Raw genomic sequence first — 24,231 nt, forward strand, 5'->3', positions numbered from 1 at the left:
TCCCACACATATTCCAACAAGATCCTACACTTCATTTATATACCTATCTGATAGACAGCCTTAAGTTTGCCCTTAAGAGGAAAAGGTCAGGGGCGCCTGGGCGGCTCAGATGGTTAAGCGTCTGCCTTCGGCTCAGGTCATGATCCCAGCATCCTGGGATCGAGCCCCGCATCGGGCTCCCTGCTTAGTGGGGAGCCTGCTTCTCCCTCTCCCTCTGCCTCTCTCCCTGCTCATGCTCTCTCTCTCTCTCTCTCTGTATCTCTGTATCTCAAATGAATAAATAAAATCTTAAAAAAAAAAGTTTAAAAAAAATTTAAAAAAGAGGAAAAGGTCATGCTATTTTATTTTATAGTTACAGATGAAAAATAAGTATGCTAATGTCATAATAGTATAGGCCGTGTGAAAGCACTTACACAATAAATATTTTCAGATCATACTTTTTAGAGCTAAATAATTTAAAGTAAATCTAAACACTGCAGATTATATCACACAATTCAGAAAGCTTAATGACTCCCAACTTGAATCTTCAACTGCCTTTCAAGTCTGTGAACCCTCATTTTACTCCTTTGCAAAATTTGTATTGGTTAAGAAAGGTGCATTGCTACTAAAAAAAAACAACAAACCAAAACAAAAAAATTTTCTGCACCACTACAAGCAGTTGAAAGGAGTATTTCTAACATTGTTTTTTCTGCATCCAACTAAATCAATGGTTTTATTCTCTTGTATTCAATCAAATCCAATCATTAGACAAAGGTTTAGGTTACACTAAATACTCTGACAAGCTACCAATTTTTATTGGTAGTGTACAAAATGTACACTATGTGTGCAAATGTGTACAAAAAGGTGTACAAAATGTAGTCCCAGTAGATCAGGGGGTCTTAATGAGGGGTCCCCAAACTCCTGGCATCAGCATCTCTGGGAATTTTAAGAAGTGCACATTCCCAGGCCTCACCCAGACCTATGAAATAAGAACATCTGGGGTGTAGCCAGTGAATCCGTATTTTAACAGTCACTGCAGGTGATTCCAATGCTTTCTAAAGTTTGAGAACCACAGCACTGGACTTTTAGAAAGGGATTTACTGTAGGCCAACTTTGTCTTACACAGTAATTATGTACACTCAGAAGTAGAATTTCATTTCAAACATACATTCTTGCAAATTATTCATGTAGCTTTAGAATCCTATAATACAGTAAAGAACTTGATAAATATTTCCGGCTTTAATCAAAATAATTTTGCTCACCAATATGGTCAGGTTCTGATGAAGGCTCTCTTCTTGGCTTGCCAGGGGTCACCTTCTTGCTTGGTCTTATATGGCTTTTTCTAGGTTCAAGCACGTGGAGACAGAGCAAGAACAAGCTCTTTGGTGTCTCGAGGGTTCCACCTTCATGACCTGTCTAACCCTAATTACCTTCCAAATATAATCACATTAGGGGTTGAGGCTTCAACATAGAAATTTTGGGTGGAGACATTCAGTCCATAGCACAACAAAAATCTATTGCAGGGGATGTGTGAGAAAGAAATTGACATGAAACTCACATTTGTGTTATCATCATTGCTGATTAATATTCCCGTAGTTTGGACTCCTGGCAGATCAGCTTTTCAGGTTTCACATAAAGAATTTAAGATGTGGGGGCGCCTGGGTGGCTCAGTCGTTAAGCGTCTGCCTTAGGCTCAGGTCATGATCCCAGGGTCCTGGGATCGAGCCCCACATCGGGCTCCCTGCTCAGCAGGAGGCCTGCTTCTCTCTCTCCCACTCCCCCTGCTTGTGTTCCCTCTCTCGCTGTGTCTCTCTCTGTCAAATAAATAAATAAAAAATCTTAAAAAAAAAAAAAAAGAATTTAAGATGCGTGCATAAATTCTTTTGTGAACTAGTGGCATTATTTCATAAATTCTTAATCCTTTTAAATTGAAAATTCCACTATAATACAAATAAGCACTCCCCAAAATTGAGATTTTCTTTGGACCAGCATTAATATAACCCAGTATGAAAAGATACAGCAATACTCCTAGCACCTCTACTGTATTAGAAGAGACACAAGGTAAAAGTTACTCCAGATGTCTTGGCAGTCAGTGTAAGCATGATCATTTTTAGTACATATTGTACTGAACATTCATACAAATGCTAAATGGCACTATCGTGGGGAAAAAAAAAACAAACTCTGAAACGTGTAACACTATGACATGGAGTAAGACACCAAAAAGACTTATAGGCAGAGGTTATCAGTCATATTTCAACTGAGGAAGGCAAAGTAGGATTTTAATTACTCATTATTTATATAGTATAAGGCAGTGGTTCTCAAACTTCTTGGTCTGAGGACCCCGAAGAGTTTTTCTTTGAGTTATTATCAATATTACTCTATTTGAAATTAAAACAAATAATTGTTAATGTTTTTAATTAATTCCTTTAAAAATGAAAATAAACCCATTATATGTTAATATACCTATATATTTTATGAGAAAATATATTTTCCAAATTAAAAAATTAGTGAAGAGTGGCATTGCTTTACATTTTTTTCAAATCTCTAATATCTGGGATAATAGAAGACAGAAGATTCTTCTCTTTTTGCATTCAGTTTTTTATTGTTTTGGTTGAAATACATGAAAAAAGTTTAACCTCTCACAAATGTGTAGTAGAAAACAGGAATGTTTCATTTTGTATTCAGATAATTGATACCATACCAAAACTGAACAAGTGGCAATTACTTAAAGGTTACTTGTAATGTGGAATTTTTCCTACTGTTACATTACCCACTGGTTATTTAGTAGTCTGTTGTTTAACTTCCACACATTTGTGAACTTATATTTATTGAGGCTTGTTTTATGGTCTACTATATGGTTCCCCCTGCAGAATGTTCGATGTGCCCCTGATAAAAATATGCATTCTGCTGGAGGTGGGTGCGGTGTTCTATATAGGATTAAGTCATCATTTCCTTGTTAATCTTCTGCCTCATTGTTCTATACATTAATGAAACTGGTATATTAATAATTATAATAGTATCCAACCATTATTGTTGAATTATTTCTTTCTCCCCTCAATTCTTCATGTATTTTGGAACTCTCTTGTTAGGTGCATTTATACTTCTTATGTTTTCTGGATGGATTGACCCTTTTATCATTATAAAATGTCCTTTTTGTCTCTAGTAACAATTTTTGTCTTAAAGAGTATATAACAATTTTTGTCTTAGTGTATGTAACAATTTTTGTCCAATATTAGTATGGCCACTCCAGCTGTCATTTGGTTGCTATTTTAATGGTATATCTTTTCCATGCTTTTACTTTCAACCTATTTGTTGTCTTTGAATTTAAAGCATGTCTTTTGTAGACAGCATATAGTTAAATCATATTGTTCTATGCATTCTGCTAATTTCTGCTATGTGATAGCACTGTTTTAATCCATTTACATTTAATATAATTATTGATAAGGGAGGGTTTCTGTCTGCTATTTTTTTCTCTGTCTTATGTCTTTTTTCTTTCCTCTGTTCCACCATTACTGCTTTCTTTTGTGTTACATGTTTTCTAGGATATGATCTTAATTCCCTTCTTTCTAATACTCTATTTTTTTGTAAGATTTTATTTATTTATTTGACAGAGATAGCGAAAGAGGGAACACAAGCAGGGGGAGTGAGAGAGGGAGAAGCAGGCTTCCTGCTGAGCAGGGATCCCGATGCAGGGCTCCATCCCAGGACCCTGGGATCACGACCGAGGACGAAGGCAGATCCTTAACGACTGAGCCACCCAGGCGCCCCTTTTTTTTTTAACTTCTTTTATTATTATGTTAACCACCATACATTACATCATTAGTTTTTGATGTAGTGTTCCATGATTCATTCTTTATGCATAACACCCAGTGCTCCATGCAGAACGTGCCCTCTTTAATACCCATCACCAGGCTAACCCATCCTACCACACCCCTCCCCTCTAGAACCCTGTTTGTTTTGCAGAGTCCATTGTCTCTCATGGATCGTCTCCCCCTCCGATTTCCCCCCTTCATTCTTTCCCTCCTGCTATCTTCTCTTTTTTTTTTTCTTAACATGTATTGCATTATTTGTTTCAGAGGTACAGATCTGTGAATCAACAGTCTTGCACAATTCACAGTGCTCACCAGAGCACATACCCTCCCCAGTGTCTATCACCCAGCCAACCCATCTCTCCCACCCCACCCCTGACGCCAGCAACCCTCAGTTTGCTTCCTGAGATTAAGAATTCCTCATATCAGTGAGGTCATGTGATACATATCTTTCTCTGATTGACTTATTTCGCTCAGCATAACACCCTCCAGTTCCATCCACATCGTTGCAAATGGCAAGATCTCGTTCCTTTTGATGGCTGCATAATGTTCCATTGTATATATATACCACATCTTCTTTAGCCATTTATCTGACGATGGACATCTTGGCTCTTTCCACAGTTTGGCTATTGTGGACATTGCTGCTGTAAACATCGGGGTGCACGTACCCCTTCAGATCCCTACATTTGTACCTTTGGGGTAAATACCCAGTAGTGCAATTGCTGGATCGTATGATAGCTCTCTTTTCACCTTTTTGAGGAACCTCCATACTGTTTTCCAGAGTGGTTGCACTTCCCAGTGCACCCAGTGGTTGCACTTTCCAGCTTGCATTCCCACCAACAGTGTAGGAGGGTTCCCCTTTCGCCGCATCCCCGCCAACATCTGTCGTTTCCTGACTTGTTAATTTTAGCCGTTCTGACTGGTGTGAGGTGCTATCTCATTGAGGTTTTGATTTGGATTTCCCTGATGCCAAGCGATGTTGAGCACTTTTTCATGTGTCTGTTGGCCATTTGGATGTCTTCTTTGGAAAAATGTCTGTTCATGTCTTCTGCCCATTTCTTGATTGGATTCTTTGTTCTTTGGGTGTTGAGTTTGATAAGTTCTTTATAGATTTTGGATACTAGCCCTTTATCTGATATGTCATTTGCAAATATCTTCTCCCATTCTGTCGGTTGTCTTTTGGGTTTGTTGACTGTTTCCTTTGCTGTGCAAAAGCTTTTTATCTTGATGAAGTCCCAATAGTTCATTTTTGCCCTTGATTCCCTTGCCTTTGGCGATGTTTCTAGGAAGAAGTTGCTGCGGCTGAGGTCGAACAGGTTGCTGCCTGTGTTGTCCTTTAGGATTTTGATGGACTCCTGTCTCACATTGAGGTCTTTCAACCATTTGGAGTCTATTTTTGTGTGTGGTGTAAGGAAATGGTCCAGTTTCATTCTTCTGCATGTGGCTGTCCAATTTTCCCAACACCATTTGTTGAAGAGACTGTCTTTTTTTCCATTGGACATTCTTTCCTCCTTTGTCAAAGATTAGTTGACCATAGAGTGGACGGTCCATTTCTGGGCTTTCTATTCTGTTCCATTGATCTATGTGTCTGTTTTTGTGCCAGTACCATACTGTCTTGATGATGACAGCTTTGTAATAGAGCTGGAAGTCCGGAATTGTGATGCCGCCAGCTTTGCTTTTCTTTTTCAAGATTCCTCTGGCTATTCGGGGTCTTTTCTGGTTCGATACAAATTTTAGGATTATTTGTTCCATTTCTTTGAAAAAAGTGGATGGTATTTTGATGGTATTTTGATGGGGATTGCATTGAATGTGTAGATTGCTCTAGGTAGCATTGACATCTTCACAATATTTGTTCTTCCAATCCATGAGCATGGAACGTTTTTCCATTCCTTTGTGTCTTCCTCAATTTCTTTCATGAGTATTTTATAGTTTTCTGAGTACAGATCCTTTGCCTCTTTGGTTAGATTTATTCCTAGGTATCTTATGGTTTTGGGTGCAATTGTAAATGGGATCGACTCCTTAATTTCTCTTTCTTCTGTCTTGTTGTTGGTGTATAGGAATGCCACTGATTTCTGTGCATTGATTTTATATCCTGCCACTTTACTGAATTCCTGTATGAGTTCTAGGAGTTTTGGGGTGGAGTCTTTTGGGTTTTCCACATAAAGTATCATATCATCTGCAAAGAGTGAGAGTTTGACTTCTTCTTTGACGATTTGGAACAGTTTCAGAAGAATAGGTATTCATTCCTCTTTAAATGTTTGGTAGAATTCCCCTGGGAAGCCATCTGGCCCTGGGCTTTTGTGTTTGGGGAGATTTCTGATGACTGCTTCAATTTCCTTAGTGGTTATAGGTCTGTTCAGGTTTTCTATTTCTTCCTGGTTCAGATTTGGTAGTTGATACATCTCTAGGAATACATCCATTTCTTCCAGGTTATCTAATTTGCTGCCATATAGTTGCTCATAATATATTCTTATAATTGTTTGTATTTTTTTGGTGTTGGTTGTGATCTCTCCTCTTTCATTCATGATTTTGTTGATTTGGGTCATTTCTCTTTTCTTTTGGATAAGTCTGGCCAGGGGTTTATCAATCTTGTTAATTCTTTCAAAGAACCAGCTCCTAGTTTCATTGATCTGTTCTACTGTTCTTTTGGTTTCTATTTCATTGATTTCTGCTCTGATCTTTATTATTTCTCTTCTCCTGCTGGGTTGAGGCTTTATTTGCTGTTCTTTCTCCAGCTCCTTTAGGTGTAGGGTTAGGTTGTGTACTTGAGACCTTTCCTGTTTCTTGAGAAAGGCTTGTATTGCTATATACTTTCCTCTTAGGACTGCCTTTGCTGCATCCCAAAGATTTTGAATAGTTGTGTTTTCATTTCCATTGGTTTCCATGAATTTTTTTAATTATTTAATTTCCTGGTTGGCCCATTCATTCTTTAGTAGGATGCTCTTTAGGCTCCATGTATTTGAGTTCTTTCTGACTTTCCTCTTGTGATTGAGTTCTAGTTTCAAAGCATTGTGGTCTGAAAATAGGCAGGGAATGAACCCAATCTTTTGGTACCGGTTGAGACCTGATGTATGACCTAGGATGTGATCGATTCTGGAGAATGTTCCATGGGCACTAGAGAAGAATGTGTATTCCGTTGCTTTGGGATGGAATGTTCTGAATATGTCTGTGAAGTCCATTTGGTCCAGTGTGTCACTTAAAGTCTTTATTTCCTTGTTGATCTTTTGCTTAGATGATCTGTCCATTTCAGTGAGGGGGGTGTTAAAGTCCCCCACTATTATTGTATTGTTGTCCATGTGTTTCTTTGCTTTTGTTCTTAATTGCCTTATATAATTGGCTGCTCCCATGTTAGGGGCATAGATATTTACAATTGTTAGATCTTCTGGTTGGATAGACCCTTTAAGTAGGATATAGTGTCCTTCCTCATCTCTTATTATAGTCTTTTGTTTAAAATCTAATTTGTCTGTTACAAGGATTGCCACCCCAGCTTTCTTTTGGTGTCCATTAGCATGGTAAATGGCTTTCCACCCCCCCACTTTCAATCTGGGGATGTCCTTGAGTCTAAAATGAGTCTCTTGCAGACAGCATATCGATGGGTCTTGTTTTTTAATCCAATCTGATAGCCTGTGTCTTTTGATTGGGGCATTTAGCCCATTTACATTCAGGGTAACTATTGAAAGATAGGAATTTAGTGCCATTGTATTGCCTGTAAGGTGACTGTTACTGTATATTGTCTGTGTTCCTTTCTGGTCTATGTTGCTTTTAGGCTCTCTCTTTGCTTAGAGGACCCCTTTCAAGATTTCTTGTAGGGCTGGTTTCGTGTTTGCAAATTCCTTTAGTTTTTGTTTGTCCTGGAAGCTTCTTATCTGTCCTTCTATTTTCAATGACAGCCTAGCTGGATATAATATTCTTGGCTGCATATTTTTCTCATTTAGTGCTCTGAATATATCATGCCAGTCCTTTCTGGCCTGCCAGGTCTCTCTGGATAGGTCTGTTGCCAATCTAATGTTTCTACCATTGTAGGTTACAGATCTCTTCTCCTGAGCTGCTTTCAGGATTTTCTCTTTGTCTTTGATACTCGTAAGTTTTACTATTAGATGTCGGGGTGTTGACCTATTTTTATTGATTTTGAGAGGGGTTCTCTGTGCTTCCTGGATTTTGGTGCCTGTTTCCTTCCCCAAATTAGGGAAGTTCTCTGCTCTAATTTGCTCCAATATACCTTCTGCCCTTCTCTCTCTTTCTTCTTCTTCTGGGATCCCAATTATTCTAATGTTGTTTCATCTTATGGTATTGCTTATCTCTCGAATTCTGCCCTCATGATCCAGTAGTTGTTTATCTCTCTTTTTCTCAGCTTCTTTATTTTCCATCATTTGGTCTTCTATATCACTGATTCTCTCTTCTGCCTCATTTATCCTAGCAGTTAGTGCCCCCATTTTTTATTGTGCCTCATTAATAGCCCTTTTGATTTCGACTTGGTTAGATTTTAGTTCTTTTGTTTCTCCAGAAAGGGTTCCTCTAATAACTTCCATGCTTTTTTCAAGCCCAGCTAGTATCTTTAAAGTCATGATTCTGAACTCTAGATCCGACATCGTACTATTGTCCATATTGAATAGGTCCCTGGCAGTCAGTACTACCTCTTGTTCTTTTTGTTGAGGTGATTTTTTCTGTCTTGTCATTTTGTCCAGAGGAGAATAGATTAATGAGAGAACAAAATGCTAACAGGGTAACAACGTCCCCAGAAAATATACTCTAAACAAATCAGAAAAGACCTGAAGCCGGGGGATAAGAAAGGGAAAGAAAGAATAAAGGAAAAGAAAAGAAAAAGAAAAAGATAAAAACAAACAAAAACAGAACAAAACAAAAAAAACCAGAATATGATCAAATATGATCAGGCTGGTGCATAGATCAGTGCCACACACTAGATTTTGGGTGTATTTTGGTCTGTTAGAAGAAAGTGCCTCCCAAAATTTTAAAGAAAGAAAAACTTATGTATGTACAAAAATAAGGGTTGATATGATAAAGGGATGGAATATGACTGTAAAGATGAAAATTATAAAAAATTTTATAAAAGGAATTGATAAGAAGCTGTTTGAAAAAAGAAAGAAGAGGATTTAAGAAAAAAAAAGGGAGAGAATGTTATCAGGCAGGAGAGTAGAATAAAACCATACACTAGAGATTTACGGTATATTTTGATCTGTTAGAAGAAACTATCTCAAAATTTTAAAGAGAGAACAACTTATATATATATATATATGCCAAAAATAACGGTAACTACTATGAAGGAATAGAATATGACTCTAAAGATGAAAAATAAAAATGTTTTTTTAAAAAAGGGATTGATAAGATGTTGGTTGGAAAAGGGAAAAAGAAAAATTCACACACACAAAAAAAAGACAGTTAAAAAAAATTAACTTTGAAAGACTAAAGAATCATGGTAAAAAAGCCATGGATTCTATGTGCATTATTCCCCTAGCACTGGAGTTCTGCCTTTCTCATTGATCGGTAAACTTGGTCTTGGCTGGCTGTTCTCACGGATCTTCTGGGGGAGGGGCCTGTTGCCATGGTTCCCAAATGTCTTTGCCGGAGGCAGAATTGCCCCGCCCTTACCGGTCCAGGCTAAGTAATCTGTTTGGGTTTGCTCTCGGGAGCTTTTGTTCCCTGCAAGCTCTCCATACAGCTTTGGAGGCCGAGAGTGAAAATGGCGGCCTCCCAATCTCCGTCCTAGAGGAGCCGAGAACTTGGGGCCCCACTCCTCAGTGAGCCCCCAGAGAAAAGCAGTCAATCACTCCCGTCTCCCCAGTCTCCGGTGCACTCCATGCTCACCCGGCCTGTGACCGAGCGTTTCTACCTCTGGCACCTGACTCGGTGTGGAGTCTCCAAACCCAGCAGATCCCTGTGGTGCGCTCCCGCGCCACTCCCCTGGGGGAAGAAGGGGAGTCTCCCCGGATCTGCCGCTTGTTGGGTCCCTGCTGGAGGAGCAGTGGCCCGACTGTGCCGTGGATCACAGTTTATGACAACCCTGAGCTGAGAGCCCATGCCTCAGCTCCGTCTTTGCAGCTGGCTTCCCTGCTCTGATACCTGGGAGCTCTGCCGCACTCAGGCACCCCCGGTGTTTCTGTGACCCCGAGGGTCCTGAGACCACACTGTCCCAGCAAGGGTTTCACCCCCCGCTTAGCCACTGGAGCAACGTCCCTCACTGGAGCAGACTTCTAAAAGTTCCAATTTTGTGCTCCGTGGCTCTATCACTTGCCAGAAGTGGCCAACGGAGGCCCCCTCCCCTGCTGTCTATCCTCCTGATATCCACCTCGGATTCACTTCTCCCCACATCTTACCTTCCAGAAAATGGTCGCTTTTCTGTTCAGAGTTGTTGCTATTCTTTCCTTCGATCTCCTGTTGAGTTTGTAGGTGTTCAGAACGGTTTGATCCCTATCCAGCTGAATTCCTGAGACCAGACGAAATCCAGGTCTCCTACTCCTCCGCCATCTTACTCCGCCCCCACCCCACCCAGGGGCCCCTCTTATACTCTATTTTTTCAAGTTATTTTCTTAGTGGTTTCTCTCAGAATTAGTTTCTATCTTAGAAACAATCTAGTTCAATACCACCCTAATGTCAATAGCATAAAAAAACTATACTCCCGTATACATCAGTTTACACCCTCCTCTTTTGCACTTCTGTTGTCATACAAATTACATCTTCATGTATTATGTTCCTGACAACATGGTTTTTTAATTATTGTTTTATGCATGTTTTAGATTAGATAGGAAAAAAAGCTACCAAAGAAATATATATTTATGCCGTTGTATTTATTTACTTATAGTTACCTTTACTAGTACTTTTTGTTTGTGTGGATTTGAGTTACTGTCTAATGGACTTTCAGTTTAGCCAGAAGAACTCCCTTTAGTATTTCCCGCTAGGTGTGTTAATGACCAATTCTCTCAGTTTTTACTTCACAATGTGTTAATTTCCCTTTCATTCTTGAAGGATATGTTTTGCTGGATTTTAGACTTCTTGGCTGGCAGTGTTTTTCTTTCACATTTTGAATATATCATCCTCCTGCCTTCTGGCCTCCTTGGTTTCTGATGAGAAATCAGCTGTTATCTTATCTAGAATCCCTTGTATATAATGGGTTCTCTCTTGCTGCATTTAAAATTTTTTGACTTTCAGCAGTGTGACTATGATGTGTTTGGTGACGTTTGACTATGATGTATCCTGGTGTAGATCTCTTCAAGTTCATACTATTTGGAGTTTGTTGAGCTTTTGGATGCGCAGTTAATTTGTTTAATTCAGGCAGTTTCAACCATTATTGCTTCACATTCTTTTTGCCAGTTTATCTCTCTCCTCTCCTCTGGGACTCCTATTATTCTTGGTGTTCTTGGGGTGCTTCATATGTCACTGAGACTTTGTTCTTTTTTTTTTTTTTTTAATGTTCCTTCTTCATCTTTCTTTTCCTCAAACTGGATAATCTGAATTGACATACCTTCAGTTTTGTTGATTCTTTCTTCTGCCAATTTAAATCTGTTGTTGAGCCTCTCTAGTGAATTTTTCATTTCAGTTACTGTACTCTAGAATTTGGGGGGTTTTTTTTAAAGATTTTATTTATTTGACAGAGGGAGACACAGCAAAAGAGGGAACACAAGCAGGGGGAGTGCGAGAGGGAGAAGAAGGCTTCCCATGGAGGAGGGAGCCCAATGCAGGGCTTGAAACAGGACCCGGGGATCATGACCTGAGCCGAAGGCAGATGCTTAATGACTGAGCCACCCAGGCACCCCTAGAATTTGTTTTTTCTGTGTGTGATTTCTATCTCTTTATTGATACTCTATTTTGGTGAAACACTGTTTTCATAATTCCCTTCGAATCTTTAGACATGATTTCCTTTAGTTCTTTGAACACATTTATAATAGCTGATTTAGAATCTCTGCCTAGTAAGTCAGATATCTAGGCTTCCTTGGGGACAGTTTCTATTGACCCCTTTTTTTCCCTATGTATGAACCAAACTTTCCTGTTTGTGTCATAATTTTTTGTTAGAAACCAGACATTTTATAATAATAATGTGTTAATCCTGGAAATCTCTCCCCTGGGTTTGTTGTTGTTGCTGTTTGTTGTTGTTGCTGCTATTTTTTTCAGTAATTTTCCTGGACTAATACTTTAAAATCTCTATTCTCTATTGTGTGTAGCCATTGAAGTCCCTACTCAAGTTAGCCTAATGGTCAGATGTGATTGGATAGATGTTTCCTTAATGAGACATGAGATGAGAAATTATGGCCTTTTTGGGTCTTTTGGCTGGAAACAGTGTTGCACATGTGTGTGGCCTTCCAGATCTCCAGGAATGTGTCAGAGTTTTTCAAAGCCCATCTTTGAACATCTCATTCATATTTTTCCTCTTAAGATTTGTTCAACTTCTCATTAGCCCAAACTGATAACAAATAAACAATTGCTATTGATTGTTTTTAACAAATGTTCCACTTTGATAAGGCTGTCCACACAGAACAAGCTCTCAATCTTGCCAAATAAAGATAAATACTGAGACTAGAGCTTGTCAGGAAGCTGCCAGACACATCAAATAGTGACAGTTCTCTGGGGATGGGGCTTTGGGGAGCTCCCAACCTGTTCTGCCAGACCATCCATTAGCTGCTAGGCTTTTCATTTTCACAGCTGACTTAAGTTGCAGAGCTGTTGGTTTTCAAGGCTACTTCAGAGCTAGAGTAAAGGTTATAGGAATAAGGCAAATTAAAAGGCAGCAAAGTGTATTATTCTTACTGATATTCAGTTCTTTTCTTGAAGAGATATTCCTCAGATTCTTGCAAACCTTCTCTCGATTTCCAGAGTCCTGAAAAAATTTCTTTTGACAATTTTTTTTTGCCAGTGTTCTCATTGCTTTTATGAAGGAGATTTTTGAGGTCCTACTGTCCCATTCCAAAAATGGTTCTCCCCTACTCTATTACTTTAAAATCCATTGATCTAGCTTTACTTTGAATGTTCTTTTACCCATGCATGGTTTAGTAACATCATGCTTTGGATTATTTGGAAAATATTGGTGTACCAAGTTATGCAGATCTTCCCAATATTAACATATTTCATTATATAATTTTTTTAAATCACACTTGTTAATATCACTGCTGATCTCATCAGAAAAGGTTTTAAGTTTTTAATATGTCAGACTCACAATGGTGAATACAAGTCTTCTAAAATTTCAATTTTCCTTTAGAAGCTCAAATTTTATCATTAGCCACAAATACTGTCAGTCATTTTCCTAAAAGTGACAGACTCACTTTGTTATTTTCAAGAAAATGTTGGCTAAGTTGAAATACCCAAGTCTGAATAACCATAGTTTAGTGCCACTGCTGATTATCCACACTTTTTACAGTGGGGTTTTGGGACCTCCAAGGGTCCTTGCACCACAGATTGAGAACTACTGTGTGGAGGAATCGAATCTGGATTTCTAGACCTTGTCTTTAAATATCAAAGTGACTGGCCCGTGGTGAGAAGTGAACTGCAGCTTTAAGACTCATAATAAAGACATGCTGAGAACTGATTTTTTAAATGAATATAGGGCAAGAGAGAAAAACTTGCCTAAGTAAATCTGTAAAATAAGATGCCGTGGATAATAGTATGAAATTCTTTGAGTGTGAAATACAAAAAATAGTCAAGAATACATTTGGGAAAGTTCACTGAAAATACTGCTTATAGTTCAAGTTACCAATCTTCCAGTACATAGACTAGACTATGGGTAATAAGGTAAATTTGAGGTTGTAACACAGTGTTAAATGTAGCTTCATAAATATTATTTCAAACCTCACTGGAATGAGACAAGTTTAAAGTATGAAAGGGCATACCCTAGTCCAAAGAAACAAACCTAGGAGAAATGAAATAATTTATGTTAAGAAGTATATACACATTAGCAATGTTTGTTGCTAAGTGTGTGAAGCAACATTCAGCTGGTAGGAGTATAAACTGGTCTTACTTTAGTAAAAAAAAAAAAAATTGGTGCTACTTGTGATGAGCACCTGGTGTTGTATGGAAGTGTAGAATCACTACATTGTACACCTGAAACTAATATTATACACTGTATGTTAACAAACAGGAATTTAAATTAAAAATTTAAAAAATAATAATAATGAAATAGCTAGGTACCAACCTGGGGGGAAAAAAAGAAAAAAAAAAACAGAACAATTGAATATCTTTTTAAAGAGTATTTAGAGGGGCACCTGGGTGGCTTAGATGGTTAAGCGTCTGTCTTCAGAGCCCCACATCGGGCTCCTGGCTCAACGGGGAGCCTGCTTCTCCCTCTCCCTCTGCCTCTCCCCCTGCTCATGCTCTCTCTCTATATATGTATATCTCTGTGTCTCAGATGAATAAATAAAATCTTTAAAAATAATAATAAAAATAAATAAAGAGTATTTAGAGGTTCAAATCCCCTGCTTGCCTTAGCTTGGTAGATGACTTCCATGTCTATTCTCACCCTGGGGTTTTATTCCCTGGAAAGGTTGCTGAACTGCAGAATGCCAGGGACATAGCCTAACCCAAATCCTAACCCTACCCCTAACCCTAACACTTAACCCCTAACCCCTAAACCTAACCCTATGTGAAGGTCTCTGAGCTGCAAGATAGCAGGCACATACCCTAACCCTGGCTCTAATTCTAACCCCTATATTTGGTTGGGGGGGGGAGTCAGTATGGTGTGTGTATGTATATATATATATATATATATATATATACACATATATATATGCATTAGAATATTACTCAGTCAAAAAATGAAATCTTGCCATTTGCAATGACATGGATGGAGCTAGAGAGTATTATGGTAAGCAAAATAAGTCAGTCAGAAAAAGACAAATACCATATGATTTCACTCATATGTGGAATTTAAGAAACAAAACAAACAAGCAGAGAGCAAAAAAGGGGGGGTGGGGAGAGAGAGAAATCAAGAAACAGACTCTTAACTCTAGAGAACAAACTGATGGTTACCAGAGGGGAGGTGGGTGGGGGCATGGTTGAAATAGGTGATAGGGATTAAGGAGTATACTTCTTGTGATGATCACTGGGTGATGTATGGAAGTGTTGAATCACTATATTGTATGCCGAAAACTAATACTACACTGTATGTTAACTCATTGGAACTTAAATAAAAAGTTTTAAAAAATTGACACTACCTAGTACACTTGAAGATACATATATATATATCCTTTGACTTTACAATTCTACCTCTGGGTACCTGACTCCTGATAAATGTTAGCACTTGTACATCAGGTGACATACATAAGAATTCCATGTTTATCATGGCAAAAGAAAAATGGAAACAAGTGTCAATCAACAATAAAATGACAAATATTGGGGTGCCTGGGTGGCTCAGTCGTTAAGCGTCTGCCTTCGGCTCAGGTCATGATCCCAGGGTCCTGGGATCGAGCCCCGCATCGGGCTCCCTGCTCTGTGGAGAGCCTGCTTCTCCCTCTCCCACTCCTGCTTGTGTTCCCTCTCTCGCTGTCTCTCTCTCTGTCAAATAAATAAAATCTTTAAAAAATAAATAAATAAATAAATAAATAAATAAATAAAATAAAATGACAAATATTTATGCTATAATCATACAATGGCATTCTCTATTAACAATGAAAATGAACTATACAGCTACATGCTTAAGCATGGATGTGTCTCAAAAAATCTATTTTAAAAAGCGAGTCACAGAAAGATACATACAGTATGGTTCTATTTACATAAAAATTAAGATAGGCATAATCAAATATATTTTAACATATTTGTATAAATGATAAAACTGTAAAGGAAAAAGATTAATTGTATGAAGAATATAATTCCATCGTGTAACATCTATGCAACTATCTGTGGTTTGCTTTTAAACTGTTCCTATCTAAAGAACAATGCTCTCTCTTGCCCATCTGCAAAACAGGGATATAGATAAGGAATCTTGGTAATTCTTCCACTGAAGTAGTATGCTATATAAAGTGTAATATTCTTTTTTCTACATAAAAATACTTCATTGATAAGGTTGTTTTTATTATAAATTTGTGTGATATTCTTCATGAATCTTTATTCAGTTATATCTTGAGTAATTCCATTCTTAGAACAACCTGTTTTCTCATGGTCACTAAAAGCCCATAGACTTCTAATGTTCTTAAAATATCAATCAGGTAATTGTCATATCAACAAAATTAATTTAATTTCTTGCCTGTCATCCTGGAGGAAAATCATTTCTAGCACATAATTAGACTATCTACATGTCTTTATTAACTTTTCCCTACTTTATTGGGAAGAACAGTAGAATTTTTAATTCTATAAAGTGTTCAAAGAATTTCTTGATCATTTTGTCACCTCTTCTTAAGATACCCATTGCAGACATTGGTTTCTTTATAACCCTATTTAATTAGCCTTGATATCTAAAGAGAATAAATCACTGTATCAATGTGTGAGGAATGTTCCAGAAATAAGGAACAATATACAAATTGGAGACAAACCTCACCATTGTAACTAGGCTCTGCCAATTATTTTTTCCTTAACTGGAAAATAATGTCTTCTCTAAGTCTAGTACAAGAGAGTAAATGTGGTGGAATGACTCATTGATATTTTTCATTCTATTATAATTATTATGGGTGGATTTTATTCATTTTGATATTTATTGGGAAAATGTAAACTATGTCCAATCCATCCCAGAAGGGAAAAGCAATGCTAGATTCTACAGAAATGTCATAATAAAATTCTCATAGCTCTATTCTGGGTAGAACCAAAAGTAGTAAAGAAAATTTTGCTTAAAGTATTCACATTTATATAATAAAGAAGAGATAATAGATCTTAGAATATATAATAAAATTAATGAACTGTGTAAATGCAACTAACAAATAATTTAAAATGTTTATCATTTAAAGCTAATTGTACACATTTAAAGTGTTTCTACTAGCAGAGGTTTTCTTTTAAATAGTTAACAGGTTATCTATTTATGGAAATGTTCTCTAAGTAACTGCCATCTGTTAATAATTATATATATAAGAACATTTTACTTTATTTGTAATAGGTTTTCCTGAAACTTCAAATGATTCACTTACTTTCCGAGGCTTTACTATTCCTTTTTTATTGCAGCCCTTTGGAGTAAATCAGCCTGGACCTTATATCATGTATACAACTGTAGATGCAAATGGATATCTGAAAAATGGTTCAGGTAAGACTAGATACAATGCCTATAATGCACAAAAACACCTTTAATCAATCTATTGGCAAGGTAAGCTGAATGACAAAAATTATCATGTTTTCACATGCTTTATAAAATCTTTTTTATAAAGATTTTCTGTTTTTATAGAGTTTTTCTGTTATAGTCCCTGCACACCAGTAGATTACAAAAAGGTCCTCATGACAAATATATTAACACTCATTCCTCATATATCCCTATTGTGATGGAGCCAAATCATTATCTTTATTTTTCAGTTGAAGTGACAGAGAGATTGGGAGAAATTACTGGAGTTATCTTGAGCAAAGTGCGAAGTAGTAAATTAGTTAACAAAGCTATTAGAAGAAGTAAAAATTAGGAATCCAATCTACAACCTAGACTAATTCTAGTTTTCTCATATGTGGAATAGAAGCTAGAATGTTACATAGAGGTTTTTTAATAAGTGATTATAAAGAAAAACTTCTGGTTATATATTTGAATAAATAATAAAGGGAAATGCAACCAAAACAAAAAGGAAGTAAGACTAAACAAAGGATGTCTGCTTTTGACAGATGGCTAGCTGACTGAGATGAGGTCCAAATCACAGTAAATACAACTGTTCTAATTTCAACTCTCTTAAGTAAGAAAAGGAACCCTAACATATTAATAGGCTTCTTTGAGACTCCTAGAGTCCTAACCATGAAGAAATATAAACAGAGTTACTGTTACTCCTCTACTTTCATGCACCAAGAGAACAAAAGAAAGAAACAATTCATTATATGGCCATTCTCATTTTATATAATGGCCTAACATAAACATACCAGAGTGTATTTCCTTTTTCGCTAATTGTACACATTCAAGACTCTCAACCATAATACTGCTTCAGCACAGAAACATTCCATAAAACAAAAGCTGTTTAATTAAATTCAAGAAGAAATTGACAAACACAACTAAAATTAAACACTTTGATACACCACTGTTGGGACGCCTGGCTGGCTCAGTGGTTAAGCATCTGCCTTCACCTCAGGTCATGATCCCAGGGTCCTGGGATCAAGCCCCACATCCAGCTCTCTGCTCAGCAGGGAGCCTGCTTCTCCCACTCTCCCTGCTGTGTTCCCTCTCCTGCTTGTACCTCTTTCTGTCAAATAAATAAATAAAATATTTTTAAAAAATAATAATATACCATTGTTAGTCAAGGAAACTTAAATAAGGATAAGATAATTTGAACAATTACTTATTTATGTTTTAATTCAGGTACATATCAAACTGTACAAAAAAGTTTCTGGGACCAGCTGGCTTTATCTTTTATTTTTGAGTTTCAGATGTAGATAATTTCAGTGCTAAGTAAGGTGTTCCAGAACACAAGAAAAAAAGATGAAGTTACTTATTTAATGAAGTAAGCATAACTTAGGCAAGGCCAGCATACCTAAAACCAAAAACTTAGCTCAGTGGTCAATTATTAATGAAAAATGCTATCTAAAATACAAACAATTTTAATTCATCTGTATTTTGAAAGAATTGCTTACTTAACATCATCAAGTAGGTAGTTATCTCCAAATGCACTAATGGCTTAAAGTGGGGGAAATCTCTTCATTATCATAACAACAGATCAAAAAATTTTAAAGACCCATCTTCCTCTTTTCTTTTTTTTCATGCAATGATATATTGTGTAAATTTTTCTGTGTGTGTTTATATAGGTAATTTATTTGGGGATGGTTTTGTATATTGATACAATAACTACTCTAGACATGCCACTGTTATTTTTCTTTTTTTCAGTATAATATAACAATATAACAGTAAAGATCTTTATACATATATTTTTGTGCAGTTAAATGAATAATTCTCACTCCATAGGAAAAAAGTTAGAAGGATATTCATCAAATTAACATTTATCTTGGGGGGCACCTGGGTGACTCAGTCGTTAAGCGTCTGCCTTCAGCTCAGGTCATGGTCCCAGGGTCCTGGGATCGAGCCCCACATCAGGCTCCCTGCTCAGTGGGAAGCCTGCTTCTCCCTCTCCCACTCCCCCTGCTTGTGCTCCCTCTCTTGCTGTGTCTCTCTGTCAAATAAATAAATAAAAAATCTTTAAAAAAAAAAAAACATTTATCTTGGGGAAGCAAGATATTAAGAGATTCACTTCCTACTAGGTACATTAACTACTTACTACTTTTAGTCCTTTTAAATTTAATTTTTAAAAAAGATAAATTTTACAACAAATGAAAGGCTTTTAAAATATTATTCTTAAAGTTAGATGTGAAAATGTTTTTTAACTCTGTGAATGTTGATTCATTCAAAAATATATATTTAATAAATCTCTACTAGGGGCGCCTGGGTGGCTCAGTCAGTTAAGCGGCTGCCTTCGGCTCAGGTCATGATCCCAGGGTCCTGGGATCGAGCCCCGCATCGGGCTCCCTGCTCGGCGGGAAGCCTGCTTCTCCCTCTCCCACTCCCCCTACTTGTGTTCCCTCTCTCCTGTCTCTCTCTCTCTCTCTGTCAGATAAATAAATAAAATCTTTAAAAAATAAAAAATTAAAAAAAAATAAAAAAAAAATAAATCTCTACTACAAACAAGCATTGACACCTAGTAGAATATCTTACTAGGTGCTAACAACTCATTCAGTAATACTCAGTACCCATTGCTGTTTTTAAGTGAATGGAAGAATATTTCCTTAGCATGATTTCTTTTAGTCTGTCCCAAAACAATAATGGAACACTGGGTCTATTCTTACTAAATTAAATATTTAAGAGTAATTAATTTTTTCCCTGAATTGTGGAAGGAATTTGTGGGCATAAAAGAAAAGGAGAAAATATCGACAGAAAAGATAAATGCAGTTGAATGCATAAATCAAATGAGTGCGTAAATTTTCATGGCAAAAAATCATAAAACTAAAAGGTATTAGTAATCTTGGAAAATCTAAATGTCCAATAGAGAAATAATAACCTATGCTACTTTATAATAATAATTTCCAGCCTCTGACATATTTTTAAATAATTTTTTTATTAAACAAACAGATATTTATGGTATAACGTTTGGGAGGGAGGCACATCTGCATATGTAATCCAAATTGTATGTGTCTGTTTATAAGTGTACCTATGTGTAGGAAAAATATAAAAACAAAAATGACATATGGAAGTGTTACCGTGATTATCTCTTGATTGTGGGATTTTCCTCTCTATATTTTTTCATTTTTTATTTTACTACACTGATCATATATTGCCTTTAAGAAATTAAGTAATAAATAATAATAAATATTTTAAATATTTCAAGCATGTGCTACATTTCTTGCATAAATATATGTTCTAAACAGGGAAGTAGCACTTAATTCAATTGATTCAAGAAGTGCTCTTATGAAACCCCCCTCCAAATCTCAAAGGATGAAAATTCCTAGTTTAAATGCTAAGCATGTTGAAGTCTACAGAAATATTGCTTGCTTAAACCATACATACCTTCCAACCCATCTAGCCCCACTAGAGGACTTTATACTCTAGAAAGAGAATGACCACATATATGTACTTCAGAAGCTGCAACCCTGGTTTTCTTATAAAGTAGCTAAGGGTCGGTACTTATTAGTGGGTCATGAAATTAATTTGGTGTGGCTTATGACAAGGACTTTTTATTTAATAGAATGAAAGAGAACAATAGAAAATATCAGAGTATACCACAGATAGTAATGTTAAGTATTGTTTCATGAAACTTTTATTTTATGTGTTTACATGTGTGTGTTCATACTGCATGATAACATAAAATGTAGTTTTTATTGTGGGCTGTGGTCAAAAAAGTATGAAAGCCACAGCCAGAGACAATAATGTGCCTTAGTATTATTCAAAAAAAGGCCTGCCCTAATCATACTTTTGCTGCCAGGGATCTTAGCATTGTTAACCAAATACCCCGTGATCTTTCTCCACTACCTAGCACTGTCTGAATAGCCAAATGTTGTTAAGAAAGTTACATTACAGAGCACTCATTCATTTTCTTTTTTTTTTGCATTTTTTTATTTTATTATGTTATGTTAATCACCATACATTACATCATTAGTTTTTGATGTAGTGTTCCATGATTCATTGTTTGCATATAACACCCAGTGCTCCATTCCATACGTGCCCTCTTTAATACCCATCACGAGGCTAACCCATCCGCCCTCCCCCCTCCCCTCTAGAACCCTCAGTTTGTTTCTCAGAGTCCATAGTCTCTCATGGTTTGTCTCCCCCTCCAATTTCCCCCCCTTCATTTTTCCCTTCCTACTACCTTCTTCTTTTTTTTAACATATAATGTATTATTTGTTTCAGAGGTACAGGTCTGTGATTCAACAGTCTTACACAGTTCACAGCACTCACCATAGCACATACCCTCCCCAATGTCTATCACCCAGTCACCCCATCCCTCCCACCTCCCACCTCCCACCACTCCAGCAACCCTCAATTTGTTTCCTGAGATTAAGAATTCCTCATATCAGTGAGGTCATATGATACATGTCTTTCTCTGATTGACTTATTTCGCTCAGCATAACACCCTCCAGTTCCATCCACGTCGTTGCAAATGGCAAGATCTCATGCCTTCTGATGGCTGCATAATATTCCATTGTATATATATACCACATCTTCTTTATCCATTCATCTGTCGATGGACATCTTGGCTCTTTCCACAGTTTGGCTGTTGTGGACATTGCTGCTATAAACATCGGGGTGCACATAACCCTTCGGATCCCTACATTTGTACCTTTGGGGTAAATACCCAGTAGTGCAATTGCTGGGTCGTATGGTAGCTCTATTTTCAACTTTTTGAGGAACCTCCATACTGTTTTCCAGAGTGGCTGCACCAGCTTGCATTCCCACCTACGGTGTAGGGATCCCTGCCAACATCTGTCATTTCCTGACTTGTTAATTTTAGCCATTCTGACTGGTGTGAGGTGGTATCTCATTGAGGTTTTGATTTGGATTTCCCTGATGCCGAGCGATGTTGAGCACTTTTTCATGTGTCTGTTGGCCATTTGGATGTCTTCTTGGGAAAAATGTCTGTTCATGTCTTCTGCCCATTTCTTGATTGGATTCTTTGTTCTTTGGGTGTTGAGTTTGATAAGTTCTTTATAGATTTTGGATACTAGCCCTTTATCTGATATGTCATTTGCAAATATCTTCTCCCATTCTGTTGGTTGTCTCTTGGTTTTGTTGACTGTTTCCTTTGCTGTGCAAAGGCTTTTTATCTTGATGAAGTCCCAATAGTTCATTTTTGCCCTTGCTTCCCTTGCCTTTGGCGATGTGTCTAGGAAGAGGTTTCTATGGCTGAGGTCGAAGAGGTTGCTGCCTGTGTTCTTCTCAAGGATTTTGATGGATTCCTGTCTCACATTTAGGTCCTTCATCCATTTTGAGTCTATTTTTGTGTGTGGTGTAAGGAAATGGTCCAGTTTCATTCTTCTGCATGTGGCTGTCCAATCTTCCCAGCACCATTTGTTGAAGAAACTGTCTTTTTTCCATTGGACATTCTTTCCTGCTTTGTCAAAGATGAGTTGACCATAGAGTTGAGGGTCCATTTCTGGGCTTTCTATTCTGTTCCATTGATCTATGTGTTCATTCATTTTCTAAATAACCAATAGTTTCTGTAACAGATCACAAAAATTAAATTAAACTACATTTATCATTACAATTTTAGGAGCTAAACTCCTCTGGTTTGGGATCTAGGATTTTGTTTACTAGTCTTGGAAATTAACCAGAGATCTGCAATGATGATCCAAATTCCCTCAACAAAATTTGATGAAAACTTAGTAGATTAGAGCATGGTAGCAAAATTGTATAAACTATTAAGTTGTTGGTCATTTGTGAATAATAACATTATTAGACATAAGATTTTTTTTACCCCTTAAATGACTTATTAGTCCTGCTATTTAAATCTAAAGGGAAATAATTTTCCCTTTAGTCCTCTTTGGTTACTATTTGTTAACATGTCTGAAAAAAACATAAGTAACCCTTAACTTCTATGCACACTTCATCATCATCATATGCCTCAAATATAAGAGCAGTTAAAATGTATGTCATACTGACAGCACAGCATCTCAGAGGGCAAAGAAGCATTTGTAGTAACAAAATTCATATTGATGAATTCATATTCACATTAGATTATTATTCATATTCACATTATGTTATTGATGAAGATGATTTATTATAACACATAAGCACATTGCCTTTCTATAATGTTAATTTATAACCTTTCAGATTTCTCCATTTGAGCCAATAATTGTCACATCTTCCAGTATCAAAAACATTTTATCCTTTATGTTCATTTCTTACATACGTATTTTCTGAAATTATCTTCAAAGTATATTCATGTTCCATTTATCCACATGTAATTATCCATAAAAGAATATTTTTAGTCCCAAATCATTTTATTCTAACCACTAATCACATTTTAAATTGTCAAACTCATAGTTCAGCCAAAAATTTCAGTTTAAGCAATACTTAACTAATCAGGTATATTTTGTGTCAAAATACATAATTCATAACAGAAAATGTAAAGTGTTGTTATGCCCTCCTGGAAATCCATGACATTCTTCTCTGAATGAATTCTTGCAAGAGGAGTCATTCCCTTACCTTAATCAACTAAAGATCTGATAGAAACAGCCAAGCTGACAGAGATAAGGATGGGGACTTGGCTAGTGATGCTGATTTTCTTTCACCAGAATGAAAGAGAGAAAGGAAGGAGGGGTGGGAAGATGTGGAATATCTGTAAGCAATAACTGATATACCCTCTTGATATAATTATAAAAATTGAGTGACTGAATGATGAAATACAGAAAGTCTGTGAAACTGTAAGAAAGTTTGCAAATTATTCAGCTGTTCAGCTATTAGAAATCCCATCTGAGAAGGGGGGTGGAAGGATGGGTTAGCCTGGTGATGGGTATTAAAGAGGGCACGTTCTCCATGGAGCACTGGGTGTTATACGCAAACAATGAATCATGGAACACTACATCAAAAACTAATGATGTAATGTATGGCAATTAACATAACATAATAATAAAAAAAGAAAAAAGAAAGAAATCCCATCTGGGCAAATGCAAATGAATCAAAGTCATATTCTAGAAGAATCAAAAGAAAGAAACCCATAAATTGTAGTGTCAACAAAAACAAAAGATTTGCCTCCTGAATTTCTATCTACAAACTGATTTCTAGTACAGTATTACAGTCAATATAGATCCTAATACCAAAGGAAAAACCACCACCTAACAGCTTTGGAAATAGAAAGTGAGAGAAAGAATATAATTTGTCTATTCTGTGGTCTTTGCTAGCAAATGTTTTGCCATC

General features: G+C 36.8%; 1 protein-coding gene across 1 annotated transcript in view; it reads left to right on the forward strand.

Annotated features, from left to right (window-relative positions):
* The window catches only part of ITFG1 (integrin alpha FG-GAP repeat containing 1), a 329,904-nt gene that overhangs the window by 253,495 nt on the left and 52,178 nt on the right, over positions 1-24,231 (forward strand). Inside the window, exon 14 of the mRNA XM_036120167.2 lies at positions 16,875-16,953. Coding sequence (XP_035976060.2) covers positions 16,875-16,953 — 79 coding nt within the window. The remainder of the gene's footprint in view (positions 1-16,874; positions 16,954-24,231) is intronic.

Source organism: Halichoerus grypus, chromosome 15 (genome assembly GCF_964656455.1).
Source record: "Halichoerus grypus chromosome 15, mHalGry1.hap1.1, whole genome shotgun sequence".
Taxonomy (NCBI): domain Eukaryota; kingdom Metazoa; phylum Chordata; class Mammalia; order Carnivora; family Phocidae; genus Halichoerus; species Halichoerus grypus.